The sequence below is a fragment of the Drosophila bipectinata genome, chromosome XL (assembly GCF_030179905.1).
Source record: "Drosophila bipectinata strain 14024-0381.07 chromosome XL, DbipHiC1v2, whole genome shotgun sequence".
Taxonomy (NCBI): domain Eukaryota; kingdom Metazoa; phylum Arthropoda; class Insecta; order Diptera; family Drosophilidae; genus Drosophila; species Drosophila bipectinata.
In genome coordinates this window covers 16,627,021-16,652,753 of record NC_091734.1, presented here as the reverse complement: position 1 = coordinate 16,652,753, position 25,733 = coordinate 16,627,021, and the positions used below count along the sequence as shown (strand labels likewise).

Sequence of the window (25,733 nt, the reverse complement as noted above, 5' to 3'; positions counted from 1 at the left end):
TTATAATAAAAATCGATAATAAAAGCTTTTTCTAATTTTTTCAAACTCAAACATAATTATTATTTGCAGTCCCTGATATCAGGTTCATTGCTTTTAGAATAAAAAAAATATGTGTCGATATCAATACATACATATTTATAGGGTATTATAATTTTGGTCAAAAGTGTGAAACGCAACGATGGAGACATTTTCGTTTTCAAGCTATCGACTTAAAATTTTGCCACACCCTACTTTCTTTTGCACGCAGTATATAATTGGGAACCCTAACTTCGGTATTTTTATATTAAAACAGGATTTTGTATTGACTCTGTTTTTTGCAAAATGGAAAGTGCGAACTTCCTACAGATTCTATTTTGGGCCATATGAGCCGATCTACCGAAATTCCTAAGGATCAGATAAGGGTAGATACAAACGTGGAACTTTATCAAATTTGCCTAACGCTCATTTAGGAAATTTTCCTATCAGAATAGGATAACTATACTCGATATTTACGTTAAATCTTTTCCGATTTACCTCATAACATATACAGTTGTTTGCATCTTGGGCAGTGTATTCGTGACATCTTGGTAGCGGTTGTGTGACGGAAAGGAAAGGAGAGAAACTATGTATATAGAAAAAAATTGGAATCCCTCATTGAGTTTTAGAGTTTGAGAATAACATTTGCCTCTCAAATTTTCATTTCAATATACCCTTGCATATGCATATATGCCATCTCTCAAAGCACAAGTAAAAATCTTTGCCAATACTTTTATAAAACACTTTGGTCTGGAAAAGCTCCTACTGTTGAGTTTAATTTTTGGACATAAGATACTTTCGCCAAAGGGCGAACGACATATACATACATACGAGGTGTGTTCAAAAAGCAAGGTGACTTTTCAAATTTCGCGGGCGAAATTATTTTCTTCTCTGCCACTCTTCCCTAACATTTGTACCAAGTTTCAATTGAATCCCGTTTTTTGATTGGTTTCGAGAGGCGTAAAGGTTACAAGTTGTTTTGCGTGCTCGGCGATTTTTTGCTATCGAAAAATATGGATCAAAGGATTTGAGCATCGCAGATTTACTCTAAAAAGTCATAACTGGTGACGAATCATGGGTGTATGGTTAAGATATCGAAACCGAAGATCCCACTGTCCCAGTGGAAGAGCCCAGGTGAGCCAAGACCGAAAAAAGGACGCCAAGTTCGATCAAATGTCAAACGATTAAGGGGGGACATCTGAGTAGAGTTTTGAAAAAATCGAAAATTTTTTTTTCGCTTAAAAAATTCTTTTCGGTCTTAAAAATAACATATCAAAAGATAGAGTCCGGCCAAAGTGTCTAACTGTCGAAATTTTCCATTCTGCGGCGATGCCTCACAGGTATATCCCACAGTAATTAAAACTTTAAACGCGTTTTTTCTCGAAACCGTTTATTTTGAGTTGGCCGAACATATAAATCGAACAACTCAACCTGTCAATCTAAAATTTGGACAGTATACTCAGAATACCAATGTCTATCGACACACGTAGGTTTTTTTTTTATTTTGCTTACTTTTTTTTTTATCAACAATTTTGTGACGTTTTTTGTTCGTGAAAATTGAAAATTTTGTTCAATCACTCACTATTTTGCAAAAAATCAATATATCGAAAAAATCCTACGTGTGTCGATAGCCGTTGAGATACAGAAACTAACCAAACTTGATTTTTTGTTCTAGATCAAAAATTAGGGACGTTAGGTGTTCGGCCATGGACCCCCTTTAAAAAAATAGGGCCTACGAATAAGGGCTGCAGGGCCGCCATTTTGTTTTCGATTTGTTAAAAAAAAATTTTATTGTGTAGTTCAAATATAAAGTAATAAAACCCCATTTAAAAATTTTCGATTAGCTGTTTTTATTTGGCCAAAAAAAATTCCAGAAAATCCGCTTTTTTTTCGCCTGTCACTCAGATGTCCCCCCTTAAATAGATAAAGACTGCATCGCCTTGGAAAAACCGTTGGCATAAGTGTATTGTATCTGAGGGGGATTGCTTTGAAGGGGACAACCTCAATATTGATAAATAACACAGTGCGACAGTGATTTGGAACTTTTGAAGAGACCTAGTAGGAATTGTTCATTAGGTCGAGTATAGTATAAAACCATGTTTGAAATTTTTCAAACACCCTCAAAATCTTGATTTATTTGGAAAAAACGGTTTTTCGGCACTTTTTTGCTCTTAAAAATTCCTAACCGCGTAATTTTAAACCCATTTTAAAATTTTAAACCCATTTTAAAAAAACGGTTTTTCGGGACTTTTTTGCTTTTAAAAATTCCTAAACGCGTAATTTTAAACCCATTTTAAAATTTTTTTCGTTTTTCTATAGTTAAATGTTGGAACTTTTGAAAAAAAAAATAGATCTTTAATTTATTTCAACAAAAAAGATAAAATTTTTACGCAGGAAACTGACATTTTTGAATTTTTGTCGTGTTCTTCGGACTTTGACGCCATTTTTTCGGTACAACTTCCAAGAAATGGTATCATTTTTTACACATATAAGGAGTAATATAGGAGTAATAGTGTGCCGTTCCATTTCGCTTATTCCTTTTTTTTACACACTTTTACTCCGGAGCGCTAGTAAAATTGCACTAAATTGTTTTGGGAAAATCGTTATAACTTCACCAATTTTCATAATTTCCTAATGAAATTGATATTGTTTTATTCAGAATCAACGAGACAATATTGATATGTGTCGAAAATAATACTACGTTTCTTGGAAATTGTACCGAAAAAATGGCGTCAAAGTCCGAAAAACACGACAAAAATTCTAAAATGTCAGTTTCCTGCGTAAAAATTTTATCTTTTTTGTTGAAATAAATTAAAGATCTATTTTTTTTTCAAAAGCTATTGACTATTGAATAACGAAAGAAATTTTAAAATCGGTTTATAATTACGCGTTTAGGAATTTTTAAAAGCAAAAAAGTCCCGAAAAACCGTTTTTTCCAAATAATTCAAGATTTTGAGGGTGTTTGAAAAATTTCAAACATGGTTTTATACTATACTCGACCTAATGAACAATTCCTACTAGGTCTCTTCAAAAGTTCCTCCAATTTTTATTTTTTTTTGTCGCACTGTGTAATTTAATAGTTCATCTTGAAAGTCACCTTACTTTTTGAACACACCTCGTATGTGGTATAATATAGTCGTCCGATTTGAATAACGATTAAACTGCCTTTAATCATATCACGAAAAGTGATGAAAAGTCTACAATCGAATAATAAACAAGAAAGCAAAGCGTAGCATTCGGTCGTAGCCGATGTTGATATACCCTTTCAGTTAAACGGATATGTATTCCAAATATCAGATATAGTTAGCCGAGCTTTATGGGAATTTAAGTTTTAGACGTAAAGACGTTTTACATGTTTACAATAAATACAACAATAAAATTTTGTTTTGGAAAACTCAAAAGGTTAACTTTTAACATGGTGTAATACTCTTTTAAGTCACGTTGTGTGCATTCTTCACATTTATTATTTTATTTTATTTTCAGTAGGACCCAGCACCATACCATCTCCGTGGACTCCAGTTAATGCCGGTCCTTCAGGAACAGTTGGATCGGCAGAAACAAATGGCAGCATGGTGGATAGTAAAAATCTGGATGTTGGGGATATGAGCGATGTAAGTACTTATTCACACTCTCAACAGATAACAAAACAACATAAATTAGGTTTGCTCATCCTCCTCAAGAGAAGGTTGAAAGAAGTTATGTAAAAATGTCGATTAACGATTAGCGAAACTAGTTGCTGTTCAAAAAACTCTAAACTACAATGCTACAATTACATTGATGAACAGAAAAATAATTTTCTTATGTTTTTTGTTTATTTTGCGGTCCTTTAGTTCCTTTTAGACATTTAAAAATAATAGAGTTTGCGGTGATTCTCAAGGGTTCTTACAATGACTGACTTTCCTCTTTTAGAAATAGAAATAAAATACGAAAATAGGAAATAGAATCATCCCCGATTACATAAAATTTGTATGTACATATGTGTACATACATACATATCAAATATAGACATATATAGCATCAAATATATTGTTTCGGATCAACAGCCGAGTCGATAAAGCCATGTCCGTCTTCGCGAATTACAGCTATAATATTTTGCAGAAAGACTTACAAATCGGTAACAATAATACAATCTCTTACAATAACAAATCAGCCGATTTTTGAAAGTGACATTGACATTTATATTCTAATTCCCATAATCGCTTGTTAAAATTTGGAAGTCGTGGGCCTTGTTGATCTATAAGAGAAGTATCCTATTTGGAAATTGGACTCCTATGTATGGAATCCACGCAAATCAAGTTTGTGCCAAAATTTGGCAAGCCCACTACCGCTTCTGAAACTAAAAATTTTTTTGATCGTCAAAAAAAACAAAAAATTTTACGAATCAAAATCGGACAATTTTTATAAGAGTTATGATATTTTATTTTGCCTACATATATCTGTAAAAGCCTATTTTAGTATTTTTTAACTTCGGTAGGCACCTTGTGCGTCAAGTAGGATTTGTTGAAGCGGACGAATGTTCCACGGCACAAAAGATTAAAAAAATAAATTTGAAGTATGGTAAAATTTTCCTGGGTGACATTTATATTGGTATCAGAATATCGGACCAATCAAATATATCAATTTGGCTATTAAGATTGTGAAAATTAGCCTTACGAAAACAGCGAATCTTATTTGCCACGCAAGGAAACTTCTGATTGGGTGTTGTGGTGCGGCGTGGGGTGGTATGAACTCTCTGGGGTTGATAGGGGCAAAGTTCTGGGGAGAGTGGTACCATCAGCACTAAATACAAAACATAAGTCTAATAGCCGACCTATCGAATTTCTAACACGGTTAATTTGACTTGACAAACAAGCCCGCGGTGAAGTCGTCGCTCGTTATGGTGATGGTGAGTTATCGACATTTGACCACTTTAGTTCTGGGATATATAGTTCCTTCTGGACGAAAGAGGTATATATGAGCATGTATATATATATGAACATGTAATATATAAAGATTTACCGGACAAAATGATTTTAATACAAATAAATTCTGTATAACCAAACTAAACTGTATCATCTGATTTTACCTCTTCATAAGCAAGATTGGCAACTACCGAAATGAGGACTCCTCCTCCCCTTCGTAGAGGTCGATCGCGTCTAAAAGTGGTGTACGTGGAAAAACTTTGGAGCTAAAGATCTCCGACTTTAACCAAGTTTCTGTAAAGGCTGTAGTGTGGGATGCAAAGAAAGAACTATCAGAATAAACATAGTTTACTACGTAGTTTTCTACGAGTTTGCTACGTAGTCCCCTAATATACTGATAAGTAAGCTTCAGTGACGAGATTAGTTTTTAAAGTTGTGGAAGAAGAGGAGGCGAAAGGTTGGTCATTGTTTTTAAAATGTGGGAGTTTAGCTAGCCTGATGTTTCGGGATACAAATTTTCTCTGCCAAAAACTGGGTTAAAAAAATCGTAGTGAACATCAGTACTGCCACACGAATCTTAAAAGAAAATGTAAGTCTCATATACAGTCAATATATGTATATATATCTGTCTATATCTATCTATGTATAGTCTATATAGTGAGCGTGTGTAACGAATAGTTTGAGTGTGAGTGGAAAAGATGAATCGGAAATCATTCAATGCCACCTATGTATATCTAACATCTAAAAAAAATCAACCTTAAGTTTACTTCAAGAGTTTATCAACATGTTTTACATTTGATGGATGAATTTTAGCCAAAAATCGAAAACTTGCTGTTGGAAGCATTGGCAGCATTTTTATTTGAATACCATAATACTTTTTTAACCCTTGCCGGGGGAACTATAATTTTGGTCAAAAGTGTACAACACAGCAACGCAGTGGTGCTCATCCCATTGTTCCCGCTGCTCATTTGTTTTTGAAAATGCTCATGCATACGGAGTTGTGTGATAATTCTCACGCCATAAGATTTGTTGCTCTCAGCATAGGAAAAAGGCAATTACAATAAAAATTGTTTGTGTTTTCCTTATTCTCCTCAATCATGCTAATCCGAATGAATTTTTTTGTTGGAGTGCCGAAAACTTTTCACTGCAAGAAATTCATTCTTGTTTTTGTTTCAGCCAAAATGGTCGACCGCGATGAATTTCTTCTTCGCAGAACATTTTTTTTAAGTAAGAAGCTCTGCAATATTTTTAATAGTATAATAATAAGCTGTTGTACAAAATTATGGGCGTTTTTTTATTTGCTATAATAAAATGTATTTATTATATTGATTTAAAAAAATCTCCCTTGTGAGTTTTACTATAATTGTTTTTTTCAGTGCACCGGTATCGGCCGACTATATCCTATAGCTGACATATAACTGATTGATCGGAAATGCTGTAACTTTGTTGTTTTTTTAGTTAGAGAGTTTGGATTTTGTGTGAGTGCTATTTTTGGCATAATAATGCGACATACCAACCGATAAGGATCGGTTAACTATATCCTATAGCTGCATTTAACTGAACAATCGGAAATGACCCAACTTTCCTGTTTTTAAGGATGGAAAGTTGGAACTTCGTACAGATTCTATTTTTGGTTACTTGATCCGACCTACCAAATTTTATAAGGATCGGCCGCCTATATCCTAAAGCTGCCATATAACTGAACGATCGGAAATGGTAGTTGGCAAAAATACCAATTTTGGTATTTTTGAAGATAGAAGCTTGAACTTTGTTTTGGCTTTATTTTAATAAATTGGTTGTTTGGTCATTAAGATTTTTTAATGCCGAAAAAAAAAATCAAATTGTGTTTAATTGTAAACGTTATAAAAAGTATATTTCTGCATGCCGATGAAGTAGATATGTAGATCAGCTTATGGTGCATGCAGAGACTCAGTAAAGTAAAGTAAAGAGAGCGGCCCGACTAGTCATTGCGAAGGTAAAGCTCTCGATAATGGAGAGGGCGGCCCGACCTAGACATTTGCGGAGCTTAAACTCTCTAAAAAAAAGGCCCGTTTAATCGAGCGGCCCAGAGAGAGTCGGCTTGCGATAAAATAAGCTATTTTTACATACTTAAGCCTAATAAATAAACATTAAACTTAACATTACATTAACATTATTTAAACATCAACATTAAACGCCGTGCTGCTGCCTGACCCGACATTGGTTATATGTATTATGATATTCTCATGAGGTTCGACCAACTATATCCGATGTTTCCGGTTTTCACTGCAAGGGTATATCAACTTTGGCTCCGCCCGAAGTTAGTTTTCCTTTTTTTTTTTTTTTTTTTTTTTTTTAAATTTTCGACTATTTTGCTACTATTTAGCTATTACCACACATTTCATCATAACAATTTAGCAAGGTGTAACTTTTGATATTTATTTATAGGATGAAAAGGACCTATCCTCCGCTGATGCCGAAGGTGTATGGAGCCCTGATATTGAACAGAGCTTTCAAGAGGCCCTATCCATATATCCTCCATGTGGGCGCAGAAAAATTATTTTATCTGACGAGGGTAAAATGTATGGTAAGTGTTGGGTCAAGATTATAAAGTACATAGATGGGACATCAGGGCCCAAAACTGTCACCCTTTTTCTTCTAGCTTGTTGGTCATAGGGGAACGCACATGTATACGATTCTATTTTTAGAACTCTATTTTTATACCCTTGCGTACCAGAGGGTATTATAATTTTGTCCCAAACTGTGCAACGTAGTGATGGAGACATCTCCGACCCTATAAAATATATATATATTGGATCAGTATCACCTCCTGAGTTGATCCGTCTGTCAGTTTCTACGCAAACTGGTCTCTCAGTTTTGCTTTAATGCTACCAACTTGAAACTTTGCACACTCCCTTCTTTTATTTGCACGCAGTATAGAAGTCGGAACGGCCGGGAACGGCCGACTATATCATATTGCTGCCATATAACTAATTGATCGGACATGGTATAACTTTGGTGTTTTTAGAGTTAGAAATTTTACATGAGAGGTATTTTAGGCAAAATAATACGACCAACCAAATTTCATAAGAATTGACTGACTATATCCTATAACTGACATATAACTGAACGATCGGAAATGACGCAACTTTCGTGTTTTTGATGATAGAAAGCTGTAACTTTGTACAGATTCTATTTTTGATTTTTGATACAGATTTGTCAGTTGATCCGACCTACCAAATTTCAAAACGATCAGCCGACTATGGTATATGGTATGGTATTTAGTATCTGGTAAAAATACCAACTTTGGTGTTCTTGAAGATAGAAGCTTAGGACTTTTTTTTTTTTTTAATTTTGTATTGTAATAAATTGGTTTTATAATGATATTCTCATAAGTATCGATCAACTATATCTAATGTTTGCGATATATATCCAGTTTTATTTGCAAGGGTATGCTAACTTCGGGCGGAGCCGAAGTTTCCTTTCTTGTTTATTTGTCATTCAACCATATGGGAAAATGCCATGTGTCGCACGCTACATTCGCACGATTTTAGCTAATGAAAATCAATTTTTTGGGGCGTTCTTTAAAGATTTACCGTAAACTTTTTTCATGTGTTTAGAGTAAATTGAGAGTACTTTCGGAGGGTATACGGTTCAATTTCACTGGGGTCACAGTTTTGAAAATAATTAATAAAATTGTGACGTGTCGCACGCTACACAAAGTGGAAGTTAGTTTCAAAATTTTTATTTCAAACGCAATTTTTAGCGAATTATGCAAAATAAACCCTATGAAAGTTAATATTCTAAAGAAAGTTAAGAATATTAGAAGGCAAAAACCGATCGTTTGGTCTTAATAATGTTTATAGATTTTTAGCAAAGCCGTAAACCCATTGTGTCGCACGCTTCGTGTCGCACGCTACACTTTTTCCAATGGCATTAACATAAGACAAAAATCTTTTTATTTAAACAAAACATTATATATTATATTCATAAATGTGCTTAACAATTATTTTTATTATTATATTATGTATTTATTAACAATTTTCATTTTCAACAATATATAATGTATAAAAAAATGTCAATGTTTACAAATTAATTTTTGAGACTGCCGTAAACACCATTAACAATGCATTCTCCTTATATGATGCAAAATAATAATTGCTTTTTATTCCCGGTATGCTCGATACGTGATCCCATTTCTCCAGCAGCGAATTTGTGGTATTTTGAATGTAAGTGCTACTTACATACTAAATGTAAATGCTAGGTATATTTTTTCCTGGCCAATTTAAAGAAGTCATGGGCATTGTTTAAAATGAGATTCTTACATTTGACCGTTTGCCAAACTTTTCTTTTAAAAAAAGCCCCAATTCCGACAACAGAGCCTGTTCCGCGAGAGGTTGCAAAAATTTGCAGAAAGAGAGGTTGAGAGGTTGCAGAAATTTCACTCAATGTGGGAAACATTAAATTCTTTCCGGAAACAATTTAATAACAGAAAACAATCTCCAATAGATGCTCTCATTTATGTATTTAATCTTCAAATCTGATGCTCTTCTTAACAGTACGTGAATAAGCAAGCAAAGTGTGATGAAACAAAAATACGGTTTTTGGGTAGAATTGAAAAAGTGTCGCACGCTACAAGCATAAATGTGCCAAAAAAATATATTTATATAAATACATCATTTTACTTTTTTATGTTTTTAAAAGCACAATATAATTATGATTTAAAAATTAAGTGGAATCAAAAAAAATTTTTTTTTTACACTAGCTATTTAAAAAAAACGTTATTTTCGTGTCGCACGCTACAGCGCTAGGGCACTACTTTGAAATTTAAATTTAAATTTCTATAAAAGGAAAATAATATTTTTTTTGCACTGAAATTAAAAAACATAAGTTAAGTAATAAGACAACTATTGCTCCAATTCATTGTGTTAACATTAATGTCAAATTTGGAATTTTGAAAAATGTTAACTTTTGTCACAAAAGTGCACACAAAGTGTTTGGGTTGGGTTTGATAAAAATTTATGCATTTATAATGATCGAAATTACTTTTTTGCTTTAAATTCTTAAAATTCGATATCTACTTTAATGTTCCATATGAAGAAAAATTACAAAGAGTGAAATTTACAAATTGGTCGCTGGTGGACTGTTTCTGGGATTTGCCCATATAGCAATAACACTGAATTAAACAAAAGATGAAAGAATGATATTGATGCGATTTTCTCTAATTTTTTATTTCCAATAAGAAAATATAAATATGACGGTAAACCAAATTATATGTGCTAATAAAAATAAAAAAATATAACATAAGTAAAATAAAATTAAACAAAAATGTAGATGTCTCGAGCCTGATTTGAACTTTACACTGAACACTGTACGGTTTACACTGTACCACTCGGCTACTTGAACTTAGCTTGTCGCTCGGTGGAACTCTGTAGTTTTAGACGGACATGCTTATATCAACTAAGTTAACCCAGTCTTATGGGTTTCCCAACTGTTCTTCTCAATTTGATATTAAGCTAATTTACTGGAAGAACCCAGCGTGTCTTTTTTAAAAACGTTAACTCGCCTAGTTCATGTTACATCTGGTGTCCCTCAAGGAAGCTATATGGGACCTTAACTTTGCACACTGTTAACTAACGATTTATCCATTGCCTTAACTAACTCACAGATATTTATGTGCGCTGTGACGTTAAGCTTTTCCTTTAATATAAATTCACCAGTGCCCGTAGAGTCCTAGGGGGCATAGGAAATGTGTCTGTCCGAGATCTGCCGCACACCAGTTATTAAAAGTTAAGTACATAATATGCGTGGCAGCAAAAAACAATAAGAGAAGAGCTTTCAGCCCAGTTTCTGCTGTTCGTTACTAATACTAATGCATATAAATTATATTAATGAGTCAACTTTTAGAGTCGAAATTCACTCCAGAATAAATAACAGGACTTTGGGGGAAAAAGGTTTCGACGTTAAGAACTTAGTGTACATAACACATAGGATACATTTCGGACAAACGAAACATCCCTAAGAGTTCGGGCATACAAAGAGCTACTATACCCTACGACCAGTCTTCGTCTTCTGTGTTGATTTGCACTACAGTTTATACAAACTATGGATAGGAAAAATTACCCTTCTTTAAGCAAATGCGGAAACTGTTGTGGAATTTATACTGCAGAGTACAGGGTCTGACCTGTACACAAAGAACTCAAACGTCGTCTAAATCAGAGACGTAGACGTCCACTCAACAATCGACGTACTATTTAACCAAACTACTTTACGCCCAACTACCTTTTCCAACTTTCTTCGATGTCCGTAAATAACAAAAGAAAGTACTGCCCCCAGTACGCAAAACCAAACTTTTCCCCCACAAAAACCTACATAGGAACCTAGGAATCAACCCTCGGTACTCCTACAAGTATAATGGTACCAATTAAAAATATGTACACTGCAAGAGCTAATGCAAAACCAGACCCTAATATAGCTTTTATATATATATATATATATATATATATATATTTTTTTTTTTTCGCGATCTTTCAGAATTTGGAAATGGCTTGTGCATCAATAAGAGCATCAGCTAGCATTCCTGTATTCATCATAAAGCTTAGAGGCCCAAACGACCGAGGGGCGCTCGAGAAACGATTTGTTAGTACGTATTAAGCTATTTATAACTTGTTAAGCTAGGAGTTAGTAAGAAAATGTAAAATTCTATATTTTAAATTAGAGGGACAGGAAAGAGATGTTATAGAGTAAAGACCATTGTAGTTCGAACATAATACCCTAAAAGGGTCATGCAGTGCATATGTCGAACTACAATGGCTAAGGAACAGAGGACTAAAGTTTCGAGTCCTTCTATTAGGAATGTTAAATTTTAAGCGTGTTAGTAAATGCTGGCTATCTACATCCCCGTTAATAAGTTTATGCAGAAAGACTACACCGAGCATTGTCCTACGATTTGTTAAGCTAGGTAAGTTTATAAGTAAAAGTCTGCTACTGTAGGATGGAAGCTGAAGATTTGCATCCCAGTATAGACCTCTAAGTGCGAATATTAAAAAATTCTTTACGGATTCTATGCGGTCCTTATGTACTCCATATTGGGGACTCCAGACGCATGAACCGTACTCCAGTATAGGACGGACCAAAGAAATGAATAATGTTTTGGTTATATAGGGGTCATTAAATTCTTTTGACCACCTTTTAATGAAACCAATGACTCCTTTAGCCTTATTAACCATTAAGGAAATATGGTCGGCAAATTTAAGTTTTATGTCTAATAGGATGCCGAGATCATTAACCTGGGTTAATTTTTCTAAGGCAATCCCATTAATGGAATACGTGGAAGTATTAGATCATTAGCTAAACACCATTTTTGAAAGTTATCAAGGTCAGACTGAAGACTGCACTGGGCAGAGATGGATTTGTACTGAAGACAAAGCTTTACATCATCTGCATACATAAGAACTAGAGAGTTCGTTAAAGCAGGGGGCAAGTCGTTTATAAAAAGCGTAAATAATAACGGGCCAAGATGACTTCCTTGAGGGACGCCAGACGGGACTGTATGTTTTTAAATAAGCCTCTTATTCCGTCCTTTGTGAAAAGTCTTAGAAGAGGTTTGCATAGAGCCCTGGCACAGTACTTTACCACACAGCCTGGTACTCCATCGGGGCCTGGCGAATAAATGGGTATGACCCTTAAAAGATCAGATAATTAGTTGTTCTCAGAGAAAATCGGACAGAAAATAAGATTTGCTGCTTGAATGTTATATGCGTAAGGCTGATCTGTCAATTTAGGCGGAGAATAAGTTGTATAAAAAAATTCTACGAATAGATCGGCATTGGCCTGATCAGGGGTCGCAGAGGAATTTTTAAACGTAAGCAGGGGTGAAAAAGATACGTGTTTACCCTTGTTGTTTACAAAATTATAAAACTGCTTTGGATCCTGAGTAAATTGTATCCATCCGGCAGCGGCGAATTTAATTCCTGTATCATTCAGCGTTATGCACGGTAAAATTTGACCGAGCTAGTAGATATCTTGAAAAATCAATACTACTGCAGGTTTTTTTATATTTAAGTAAAAGTCTATTTTTAGTATTTTTTAGGTTAGTGAGGCACCTTGTGAACCAAGGAGGATTTGTTGATGCGGACGGATATTTCCATGGCACACATGAGTCAAAAAATTTATTTAAAGTACAATAAAATTTTTGTAAGGACACGTTAAGATCGGTGCATGTCAGAATATCGGACCAGTCATATGTATCGATAAGGCTATTAAGTTTATGAAAATCAGCATTACGGAAGCAGCGAATCTTATTTACCACGCGTGGAGATATTTTTTCGATACCAGGAAGGGTTTCGATTGATACCTCCAGCGTGGGGTGATATGGATCCTCTGGGATTGAGAGGGGAAAAGCTCTGGAGAGCGGTACCATCAGGATCAGATACAAAACATAAGTCTAAAAACCGACCTAACGAATTTCCAACATGGTTAATCTGACCTAGGGACATGTCAAACATTCCCGCGGTGAGTAGTGAGTGATGAGTGACAAAGATGGTGAGTTCTCGACGTTGGATCACTTTATTTCTGGGATATTAAAGTCGCCCACCGCTACGAGTTGGTCACGATCCGTCATAAGATTAAAGACGTGTCGAATATCGGACAAATGCTGCCAATATGTAGGCGGTTCAGACATAGGCGGTATGTATGAACATGTAATGTCACCTCTTCAGAAGCAAGAGGGGAGTCTACCGAAATGAGGACTCCACCCCCCTTCGTTGAGGTCGATCCCTTCTAAAAGTGGTGTACTTACTTGGAAAAACTTCGGAGCTAAAGATCTCCGGCTTTAACCAAGTTTCTGTAAAGGCTATAATATGGGATGCAAAGAAAGAACTATCAGAATATAGTTTGGGGAGTTTGCCACATAGCCCCCTAGTATTCTGATAAGTAAGTGTTAATGACGATACTAGTTTTTTGGGTTAGTGGACGAAGAAGAGGGGAAGGTTGGTCAGTAGTTCTGATATCGGGTAGTTTAACTCCCGCTGGTTTTAATACTTTTTTTTCACGGAACTCTGGCCAAAAGCTGGGTGAACAAATCGTCTTGAACATCAGCGCGGGCACACGAATCTTGAAAGAAGACGTGCGACGTATATAATTATGTTTAAATTTAGCTATGTCCTCCAACTTTATATCGGCTTTTCTTTTGGCTTTCATATACGCCGAGATATCAATCTCTAAAGTATCAGGGGCAAGCCTAGAAACAAATATATGTTTCGATGGAGGAATCACCTGTAAGGGTTTTGGTGTCGCAGGTACGAGAACTGCAGCATCAGTCGGTGCCGGTGGTCCGGACTGTTTAATACCCTTTTGGGTGACTCTAATGGGGGGGGTTTCGTTCCCTAGGACCTGTGGCATCACTTGAAGGGATGCCATGGCGGACATATCGGACAATTGTTCATGATCCCTGAGAAATTCGGACGAATTTTTCTCAGTTCTAGCCCTTGGGGTGGCCAGAGATATAAGCGGCTGCATTAATGTCGGCTGAGCAGGCTGAGGCGGATCAGAAACAGCGGATTTCTAACGCTTAGGAGACTTATTTATCAGCTTAAGGCCACTAAACTGAGGGTCAAGCGCACAGAGCTGGTCATTGATTTTATGAAAACCAGTGATCAGCTCATTAAATTTATTCTTGGTCTGTCTCATGAACGACCTTATTTCGCCTTGGGCAGCGTGACAATTTTCACATAGCCAGCAATGGATGGTAGGCTGGGATGAGGAAATTGTCTTGTTACAAGACTTCATAGCACAGACAAGTTTAAATTCCATATTTTTAATTAATAATTAACAAAATTAATAAATAAAAAGTTAAAAAACACTATTCCTTGAACCACTGTGCGAAATAGGAAGACGAAGCGGGAGCTTTAGAGAGTGCAAAGGAAAAGTGCAGAAATATAGATAAGACGGGGAAGAAGCAGAGCTGAACTATGCTTGGAATTGAATTTAGACAAATTATTAATTCTCCTCCAAATATACCACAGCACTCGCGAAGCGATACGGTTTAGGATTCTCAAAACTTAAGATTCTCAATAGATTCATAAGTAAGTAAACACAGGTTTACCAATATTTATTATTAACGCAGTGCGCACAAAAAAACACGACCGTTCGCTTAAGAGGAAGAGAGAGAAGTTTGAATATGATTCCTGAAGAATACACTTAACCATGATTACTGACTTTTGAAAACCCACGTCTAGACATTCCAAATGACAAACCACCCTAATAACAATAATCTTTAAGGTACCACCATCCTTATCAAACGACGTAGAAAAAAGTCTGATGAAATTCGCTACAAGCTTGCGGTAGGACACATCCTTAAGTAAAAAATCAAAAATAAATATCAAAAATGGTAGAAAACTATTTCATAAACTTTCAATACTCACTAGGAAGACAAAGATTACGGTGAGTATAAGGAAAAGCGACCCCACTTGGGCTCTCGTCTTACCAAGTCTAAATGAGGCAAATTATAAAAAGCTATTATCACTCCGGGAAGACACACTGGCTCACCGATACTAACAACCAGCACGACATTTCGGAACTCGCTGTAAACAGAAGAGTAGCCTGTCCACGTAGCCTGACACACGTGGAAACCTTAAGCCCTTTGCCATCAGACATCTGAATATAAACCAATTTAATGGATCAAAATGCAAACTTCGGTAATTTTTATGTATCTAGCCTTATCCAAGCTACATACATACCACATCACCAAGAACGTATTGAATTTGTAAAAAAGAGTTTCTTACTATTTACTCTTAGGGACCCAACTGGGATGAAAACCTCAACATTCCTTCCTATCATCGTAGACGTACATTCTACGTTCCTATTCAAGGAACTTGGAATTATATTTTTTTATTCCTCTGATTTTGTAGTTCGACATCTGCCGAAATTAATGTTCTGGTGGAACTACAATGGTCCCCATCGCATCATTTCACTTTTCTCACATTTGAGTCTTAAAAGATGTTTTTCGAAACTCGTATGTGAGCAAAAAAATTAAGCTTTAATATATTCCCGCGATTCGGGCCGATATGGAGGTGAGTAGTGAGCAAACAGAGGCAGCCACGACAAAAGTAAAAATAAAATGAAACAATCTAGATGAAATATACAAAATATGTAAGCACTCAAATAGAGCTTGCTCGAACTCCTCACTGGAAGATTGCGATCTACCCAAAAACCACGACCACAAAAAGTACCAATTTGATCAGATCAGACGAAAAATTCATCTTTTATACTTACTATCATATCTTTAAAACAATATATCAGGAGGATATCCGTAAAATTAAGTAAAAATTAAAAGAATACAACTGTCGAAGAGGTAAGCCGCCACACATCTGTATCGCGACTTAACAGGTTGAGAATTCACCGAAAGAAGTAAAAATTTCACTTGAACTTGTGTAGGATACATGAGAACGTCGCAGATATGGCTTTGAAAATAATCGCCAAACCAGCGGACCGCCGTTCCTGAAAAGGCCTAAAGGCCAGTGGCCAAATTATTAACCATGTCTACATATGAAAAACAATAATAACGAGCTCAAAAATATAGTTTTAGCTACCAGAGTATATAGTCCAGTGCTTTTAAAACTAAATATCGAATTGTTCTCAAACTGGAAACGTCTTAACCGTGCCACATCGACCTTCATGATGTATGTGAAAGTCAGTTCTAAAGGCGAAATGTCAAGGAGAAATAATCCTGAAAACCTTGTCCGAGGAAATAGTAATTTAATAGAAAGAAAAGAACCTGCTGTACAAAGTAGCGCAAAGAGATGCTTTCAAAGAAGAATTAGGTTCTCTTCAAGAAAACAATATCATCCAAAATACGAGCGCGCTTATTGGGTTGAATATCTAACTAGACGACTGCGGTATAATTCGGACCCGGGAAGGTAATAAACTATAAACCTAAACGACGACCAAATAGTGCTACCCAAACGCCACCTGGTGACACATCTCCTCGTCAAGCACTACCACGAAAAAAACACTATTTTCTGCATGAAGAAGCTATAAATATAATCAGAAGTCAGTTATTTATACCCCAGTTAAGAGTGGTATAAAAGTCTGTTAGAAAACAATGCCAGAAATGTAAAAACGACGCAGCATCCCCAATAGCACCCCAGATGGCACCATTGCCAGCAGCCAGGATCGACAGCTTTTATTGCCGTGAATGTGGGAAAAAAGATGGGATAGCGCATAGCCTCGACACAAGCTCATGCGTAATGTGCCCCTCAAACTTTATGGAACGACGAAGGACAGCCAGAGCTGTCCTTATATTCGGATAACGGAAGCATTTTCAATGCGACTGAAAAAGTAGTCGGGGAGGAGCTGGAGAATGTAAACATCCACAACATAACCGTCAAGTACGACGAGATTAAATGGAACATCAATCGTTCAGCCGTTCCACATATGGGAGGAGCTTGGGAACGTTTAATACGGTCAAGAAAACTTATAGTAAAAAGCATCTTTCCTTATTACAGCTTTAACGACGAAAGCTTTCGAAACGCCCAGACGAATGCCGAATACGTGATCGACTCCCGTCCCCTAACATTCGTATCCTTGGACTTAAAAGATGACGAAGCTCTCAATCCAAGTAATTTATTGCTAGGTTCTGCAGATGAATACAAGCCAGTCATAACCAAGGATTCGGATGCTGGGCAACGATGGCACCATGTAAGCGTCGACACTACATCGAAATAACTAAACGATATTAGCGCCACAACAAGACGACCGATGGTAGCAGTAATACCGACATTTAGTTTCAAAATATTGAACCAAAATATCATCTCAATCGTCACAGTCTCAGTAGAAGCGAACAACAACGAGAACAAGATTTTTTGAAGCTCGACAATTTTGATAAAAAAAATATTAAAACATCACAAAAAAGTGCTATAAACAGTTTTTTTCTTACACTACACATCCTGGGCTGCAATAGTCATTTTCATATTTAATTCCTTTTCATTCAATTCCTTCAATAATTTAATTTTGATCCCTTGATGACAACCTTCAGTCCCCTGCTACTCTATAGTTGGTAGGTAAAGTAAGCCGAACACTTGGTTGTCGTGGTTCTTAGTAACTAAGCGGTAGTTTTTTTCGTCTTTACTTTGTATTTTGTATGTTGCCCCGTTTTATTGAAGTAAAATTAAATTGGTTCAAGCCAATTTTGTCGGTTAATTTTTTATACCCTTGCAGAGGGTATTATAATTTTGGTCAAAAGTGTGCAACGCAGTGAAGGAGACATCGCCGACCCTATAAAGTATATATATTCTTGATCAGGATCACCTCCTGAGTTGATATGAGCATGTCCGTCTGTCCGTCTGTTTGTTTCTACGCAAACTAGTCTCTCAGTTTTAAAACTATCGACTTGAAACTTTGCACACACCCTTTTTTCCTTTGCGCAGGATATAAGTCGGAACGACCGGAATCGGCCGACTATATCCTATAGCTGTCATATAACTGATTGATCGGAAATGGTATAACTTTGGTGTTTTTAAAGTTAGAGAGTTTTAGGTGGGAGCTATTTTTGGCAAAATAATACGACATGCCAAATTTCGTAAGGATCGGCCGACTATCTCCTATAGATGCCATATAACTGAACGATCGGAAATATGAAAATATGAATTTCTTTAACTCGTCTAACCTTTCTGAACAACTATATTCATAGATTTCCTTGAATATAAAAACTAATTAATAAATATTTTTAATTTTATAGGTCGGAACGAACTGATTGCGCGTTATATAAAACTACGCACAGGTAAAACGAGAACCAGAAAACAAGTCAGTTCACACATCCAAGTGCTAGCAAGGCGAAAACTGAGAGAGATCCAAGCAAAAATCAAAGTTGTAAGTTCTATATTATATGGGACTCTAAACGGTATTAAAAAAACGTATTTTATTTTTTATTATTATAATTTACATATATCTCTAGTACTTAGTTTTAGCGGGTTAATCATTCCCCAGTCCACAATCCCCTCTGTTTTCAGTCAGTGTATACAGGTCTTACAGCGAGCAGTATCAGTCGAGTACCAGTTTTACGTCTGTTAAAATTTTGTAGTTTTGTAAGATTGCAGCAATAAAACTTTTTTTTTGACTTGGAGGGATAACTTTTTATACCCTTGCAGAGGGTATTATAATTTTGTTCAAAAGTGTGCAACGCAGTGAAGGAGACATCTCCGACCCTATAAAGTATATATATTCTTGATCAGGATCACCTCCTGAGTTGATATGAGCATGTCCGTCTGTCCGTCTGACCGTCTGTCCGTCTGTCTGTTTCTACGCGAACTAGTCTCTCAGTTTTAAAGCTATCGTCTTGAAACTTTGCACACACCCTTCTTTCCTTTGCACGCAGTATATAAGTCGGAACGGCCCGGATCGGCCGACTATATCCTATAGCTGCCATATAACTGATTGATCGGAAATGGTATAACTTTGGTGTTTTTAGAGTTAGAGAGTTCAAATTTGACACGAAAGCTATCTTTGGCAAAACATTACGACATGCCAAATTTCATAAGGATCGGCCGACTATATCCTATAGCTGCCATATAACTGAACGATCGGAAATGACCCAACTTTCGTTTTTTTGAAGATAGAAAGCTGAAATTTAATACAGATTCTATTTTTGGTCAGTTGATCTAACGTACCAAATTTCATAAGAATCGGCTAACTATATCCGATGTTTGCGATATATATCCGGTTTTAGCTGCAAGGGTATATAAACTTCGGCTCCGCCCGAAGTTAGTTTTCCTTTCTTGTTTAAAATCAAAAAATAAATCAAAAAAGTCCTATTAAGGGAGCAGGAGTGTTCCGTTCTAGGAGTTTCCAAGTTCGGTTGTGCTGATTTGTAGATTTATATGCACGCACAAAGCTACACATTTTCAGATTTAGTGGATTACTAGAAAGGTTTATGAGATGATCAAGATTATATATACTTACTAGCTAAATTTACTTACTAGATTTCCTATACTAGCTACTAGAGTACTATCTTCTAAAAAGATTAAAAGTTAATTTGAGGCAAAAAAAAAAAATTTTTTGTTTGATTCCATGAAATCCTTACAACCTTGTAAATTAAACCCTGTTGCATACATATACAAGGTGTGTGTCAAAAGTTTCCGAACTTTTCATAAAGGGCATTTTCTGGTGCCGCCATCTTTGTGTGAGTATATGCGTTTGAAAGATACATTATTCACCGATTTTCCCTCCAAATTTCAAGACATTTGGAACAGTGGAATTGGAATTATTGCGTTTTAAGTGACAGTACCTTGTGTTAGTTGGTCGACGAAAAATCATGGAGCAAAGAGCGGTTATTAAGTTTTGTTTTAAACTCGGTGAAAGCCTGGAAGACGACGAACGTTCGGGCCTTCCGAAAAGTGCTGTTATTGATGAAAACATTCAAATGTTCGTGATTTTGTCAAAAAAAGAACCAAAATCTTCGTTGAGATACATGGAAATGGAGTTGGAGATATCCGATAAGTCTATTCATCGCATTTTGATTGAGCATTTGGGTATGCGGAAGGTTTGTGCACGGTTTGTTCCACACACACTCAAAGAGCACGAAAAGGCGCTTCGCATTCAGCATTCGAATCACATTCAAATCACATTCTTACCGTCAACCACTCACCATATTCACCTGATTTAGCTCCGTGTGACTTTTTCCTATTCGGAAAATTAAAATTGGCAATGAAAGGAAGATATTTTGATGACATAAAGTCCATTGAAAAGGCGACGACCGGCATAAGGCCATCCCGGTTGACGAGATAAAACACTCATTCGAATCACTTTTAAATCGTGCAAATCGTTGTATTGAGTCGGAGGGAGACTATTTTGAATAAATGCAAAGTTTCATTCCAAACTATTTTGTAGTTTTTTTTCTTTTTGAAAAGTTCGGAAACTTTTGACACACACCTTGTATGTATGTATGCACATATAATATAAAAATATAATTAAGAAACATTTTTTTTTTTACTTAGCAATTCTGGCAACCGGGACTACAGCCGAGTACATCGCAAGAGTAAGTTGACATTACCTACTAAAGGAGTTGACCACACAGCACTTTTCCATTGACATTTAGTTTGTATGATTACAGTATCAAACCATTCGCGCAACCACCTTATTCGGCCGGAAAGCCGTCGACTACAGTATCGGGCGACATTGACGCAGGTATCCTGCCCGCACAATTGCCTTGGGAAGGAAGAGCAATTGCTACCCACAAATTTAGATTACTTGAGTTTACGGCATTCATGGAAATCCAAAGAGATGATATGGTATGCACACAAACTGTCTAAATATTTGTAAACTAGTCTGAATTATATATATAACATATGTTGTTTTAGTATAACCGTCACCTGTTCGTACAACTAGGCGGTAAGCCTTCATTTTCCGATCCATTGCTTGAAGTGAGTTTATTTGTAAAATTAACTTGTCAAACGAAAATTATCTATGTTAATTATTTTATAGACTGTCGACATTCGTCAAATATTTGATAAATTTCCGGAAAAATCTGGCGGTCTTAAAGATTTGTATGAAAAGGGGCCCCAGAATGCATTTTATCTGGTTAAATGCTGGGCAGACTTAAACACCGACATAACTACCGGGAGCGATTCTGGAGATTTCTATGGCGTAACTAGCCAGTAAGATTATTCAACTCTGCAAACAAAAATATGTTTCATTATTAAATCATTGCAGATATGAGAGTAATGAGAACGTAGTGCTCGTATGCTCAACAATCGTTTGCTCATTCGGCAAACAGGTAGTGGAGAAGGTGGAAAGCGAATATTCTCGGTTAGAAAATAATCGTTATGTCTATCGAATCCAGCGCTCCCCAATGTGCGAGTATATGATCAATTTTATACAAAAGTTAAAAAACTTACCTGAACGCTATATGATGAATAGCGTATTAGAAAATTTTACAATATTACAAGTATGTACTTCCTCAATTCCAATGAAATATATTTAAATATTGTTTCTTTTGTTAGGTGATGCGAGCTCGTGAAACCCAGGAGACACTTTTGTGCATAGCGTATGTTTTTGAGGTTGCTGCTCAGAACAGCGGTACCACTCATCACATCTATCGTCTCATTAAGGAATAGCCAAAATTCCATAGATCGGAGCTCGATCTTTCGGTGAACCCCACCAATGCACAAGCCACTAAATATAATATCAACAGCTTTTGTAATAATTACAATGATAGCGTTATTAAAACAAGTACTGGCCATAAAAATATCAATACAATTACAAATCAAGTCAGTATCGTCCATTCTACCCATGCCAACAACAAGAACGAATTCAGCCCTAAATTGTGCAGCTCTCATACAAAGAAAAATAGTCACGAAAACATATTGAAATGCAAAAACGACACAAATATTAGAAATTCTTCTGTTAATACATCTAATATCAAGCAATCTCCCTCCTCACCACAGCAGAATCAACAGCGTTTGCAACATCCAAAAGTAGATTTTAATGTTGCACACCAAGTAGAGGACGTTCCATATGCCGAAAGGCAAATAGATGGCAACTATCCGTTTCAGGCGTCTTCACGTCTGTCGCCGAATATACAGATGGAACCAGATGAAAATAACCGGGGGCAGCAGCCGCAAATTCAAGAGCCACATCTGCAGCATGTAGTTTATCAGATTCGAACAGCTCCTCCAGCATTTCAATCATACATTAATAACAAGCAGCAACCGTATGAACCCGAACAGCAGGTTCAATCGCAACTTAGCACTTATGAACCGTTTATAAAATTTTCTGCGCATGATTATGAAGTCTCTGAAACCGAGACAGCGGCGCTGAATCTTAGCAGCATTGATGGAAGGAATACACTTATTAACGACAAGGAGCTACATGAAAACCAGCAAGTGTCGAATTTACTTCATCAGGTCAATGTAACCGCGGCAATGGCAGTTGTCGTCACCATGGATGATGGCGGTAACAAAGATCGGGAGCCATAATCCGTTACCCCGTGGTCGATATACTAAACGTGACAATAAAGAAATAAAACAAGTTTAAGGAAATAATGGTATTTAGAGATGGAATCTGATCTTTCTCAATAAAGAGGTTTCGTTGTTATAAATTGACTAAATAACATCTGATACAGCGCTGGGTGTCATTATTAAAATTTTAATATATATATATGATAAAAAATATATGATCTCAATGTTACTTAAATCCTATTTTTCTGAGTAAATTTGTAATAAAACGGTAACCGTATGAAACATGAAAACGGTAGACGCTACTTTAAAAAAAAACATGAAATGAGTTTGAAAACATAATAAATTGACACTGCAAGAGATAAACTAACAATTTTTTTCTGTATTTACTACTATGAAAGTGCAGTGCTTTTTTTTTTGTTTTTTTTATATTATTCTCTTCTATTATTCAATGAAAAACTATGCGGCATAATTAAATGAGACTCTAATAACATGTAATTAATTGAAGAGGCAGCAATTAGTATTGTTTTTTTAACACTTTCAAAAGTGAAGTGAAAATAATAAGGAGCAATAAAACGCGCTGACATTAAAAATGTAGAAACTTTTCCATCTTGAAATGGAAATTAGATTAGATATTCATTCTATATTTACACATAATGTAACGTATATATTTAAATGAAATTATAAGACCTTAAATCTAAGTATAATTTTTTTTTATAAGCACAGCACTTCAACAAAGTATGAGTCGAACGATCCACCGTTATTTAAATTAGTAGCTTTCATTTTAATTTATGTTTATGAATATCTTTTAGGATATTAACAAAATCGGAATGTATAAAGCCATCTCTGCATCCACCGAAGGCAAGCTCAAAAATATCTAAGAGCTGCGCCATGTCACATAATAAATAGTTAAGTAAATTAAATAAATAAGTGCTAATATTAATAAGTATATATTTATATACAAAAACATATATATATAAAGGTATAAAATGTTTTTATTTGGAATGGAAAATATTACATATTCACTTTTATGGTAAAATGTAAAGTATTTTGTAGTTTTACAATTATAAAAAACAGCATTTTATATTATCTACATAGAATTAAATGTTAAAGGACCTCTAAATAAAATATGAAACCAACAATTAGTTACAATAAATTTTTTAAGACCGAAAATGATTTTAATACTTGTTAATACTTTTGTATTAACGAAAGTTAATACATGTGTATTAACGAAAGTTAATACATGTGTATTAACGAAAGTTAATACATGTGTATTAACGAAAGTTAATACATGTGTATTAACGAAAGTTAATACATGTGTATTAACGAAAGTTAATACTTGTGTATTACCGAAAGTTAATACTTGTGTTCACAAACAAATTAATTTGAATAAAAATAAAGTAAATAAAATATAGTGCCTAGTAAACAAAAAGTATTAGATAGTATCCGGCTTCTGCAAAAGATATTTTGAAATATTGAACATCTTACCTTTGCTTGGATAATGCTGAAAGTTCATTTTACCAATGTATACGTTAAAAAATTATAATATCTTTGAAGAACCATCAATCTGTTCACAAAAAATGAAGGCACTTAAATAAAAAACGTTCTGTGCAAGTCTATGGGTATGCCTGTACTGAAGATAAATTATACATATGAATTTGATACAAATTAATGTATACATGTGAATTTTCCTAATGTAATGTGTACATGTGAATCAAATTGTTTTTACCAACTTTAAATTCGCTAATTTAACCATACATTAAAAATTACTTGCTAAAAATCTTAATCAGATTCAACTAAAAGATATTTAAAAAGAAACAAAAAAAAATTTTATGGTTTTTTTAATACCTGATTTTATATTTTATTTTTGGCGTTATCGTTTTTTTCGAGCGTAATAATAATATATATTTGGAATACATAGTTTTATCAAAATTTACGGATGAAAAATTTATTTTTGTATATTGAAAACTTCAATGCTAGAGAATATAAATTAAAAATTTTATGGTTTTTTTAATACCTGATTTTATCTTTTATTTTTGGCGTTATCGTTTTTTTTCGAGCGTAATAATGCTAGAGAATATAAATTAAAAAAAAAACTTATCCAGAAAAAAGGCAAACATTTTTTTTTTATTTATTTTTTTTTATATGTTTTTTTTTTATATGTTTTTTTTTTAAATAACTTGGTTTGGTACTATTGGGGGAAATCGTAAAAATAAATATTGTAAATATATACATTTGTAATTTTATTAAATCGTCAAAATTTGTAGATTATTTAAATATTTAAATCAACACCCAAGCGCAGCCATGACTTGTATAATATGGATCTTTTCATCATACATATGCACGCACATAGAAAATTATGAATGTAATGTGTTATTAATATTTACAGTTCAATATAAAAATTTTAATAGAGTGTTTCACGCTCAATGTTTCACGCTCCCGCCAAACCGCACTTAAATGGAAAAAAAAAATCAACTAGCGAATAAATACAAAGTGCGGACATGAACTTGACATAACTCATTTTTTTTTTAAATATAATTAAAGATTTTACCTAAAAACGAGAACAATAGCTTAGATTTGAAAAACAAATATATTTTTTTAATTATACCGACGATTTAAGCAATAAAAAAAATCAGTGAATATGTAATATAATAAAATTACATATTAAGAATGTATATGCCTACGTAAACATATGTATATGCCTACGTATGATTTGATTTAATAATGGGTTTAAAAAAGATGCTAATGGGAAAAATAATATTAAGAAGTATGTAAAATTTACATAAAAAATGTGTCATTTTAATTTTACATTTATAATAAAAAAAAATCTACGGCATTACGTAATCAAATTTGTATAAGCTCCCATTGTTCTTTTAATCAAAAATAA

The 25,733-nt window shown here is 34.8% G+C and overlaps 1 protein-coding gene across 11 annotated transcripts in view; it reads left to right on the top strand.

Moving 5' to 3' along the window:
- Positions 1–24,843, top strand: part of sd (TEA domain transcription factor 1 homolog scalloped) — a 32,942-nt gene extending 8,099 nt beyond the window's left edge. For 5 of the 11 annotated variants that reach the window (XM_043211162.2, XM_070276441.1, XM_070276405.1 and 2 more), the window contains 9 exons: positions 3,502–3,626; positions 7,344–7,482; positions 18,634–18,764; positions 20,888–20,928; positions 20,989–21,181; positions 21,251–21,313; positions 21,375–21,547; positions 21,603–21,837; positions 21,893–24,843. In XM_043211162.2, coding sequence (XP_043067097.1) covers positions 3,585–3,626; positions 7,344–7,482; positions 18,634–18,764; positions 20,888–20,928; positions 20,989–21,181; positions 21,251–21,313; positions 21,375–21,547; positions 21,603–21,837; positions 21,893–22,006 — 1,131 coding nt within the window. In that variant the 5' untranslated portion in view covers positions 3,502–3,584 and the 3' untranslated portion in view covers positions 22,007–24,843. Of the gene's footprint in view, positions 1–3,498; positions 3,627–7,343; positions 7,483–18,633; positions 18,765–20,887; positions 20,929–20,988; positions 21,182–21,250; positions 21,314–21,374; positions 21,548–21,602; positions 21,838–21,892 lie in introns of those variants that run through there. The other 6 variants (XM_043211161.2, XM_070276459.1, XM_043211159.2 and 3 more) reach the window with 2 other exon arrangements.
- The last annotated feature ends 890 nt before the right edge of the window (positions 24,844–25,733 follow it).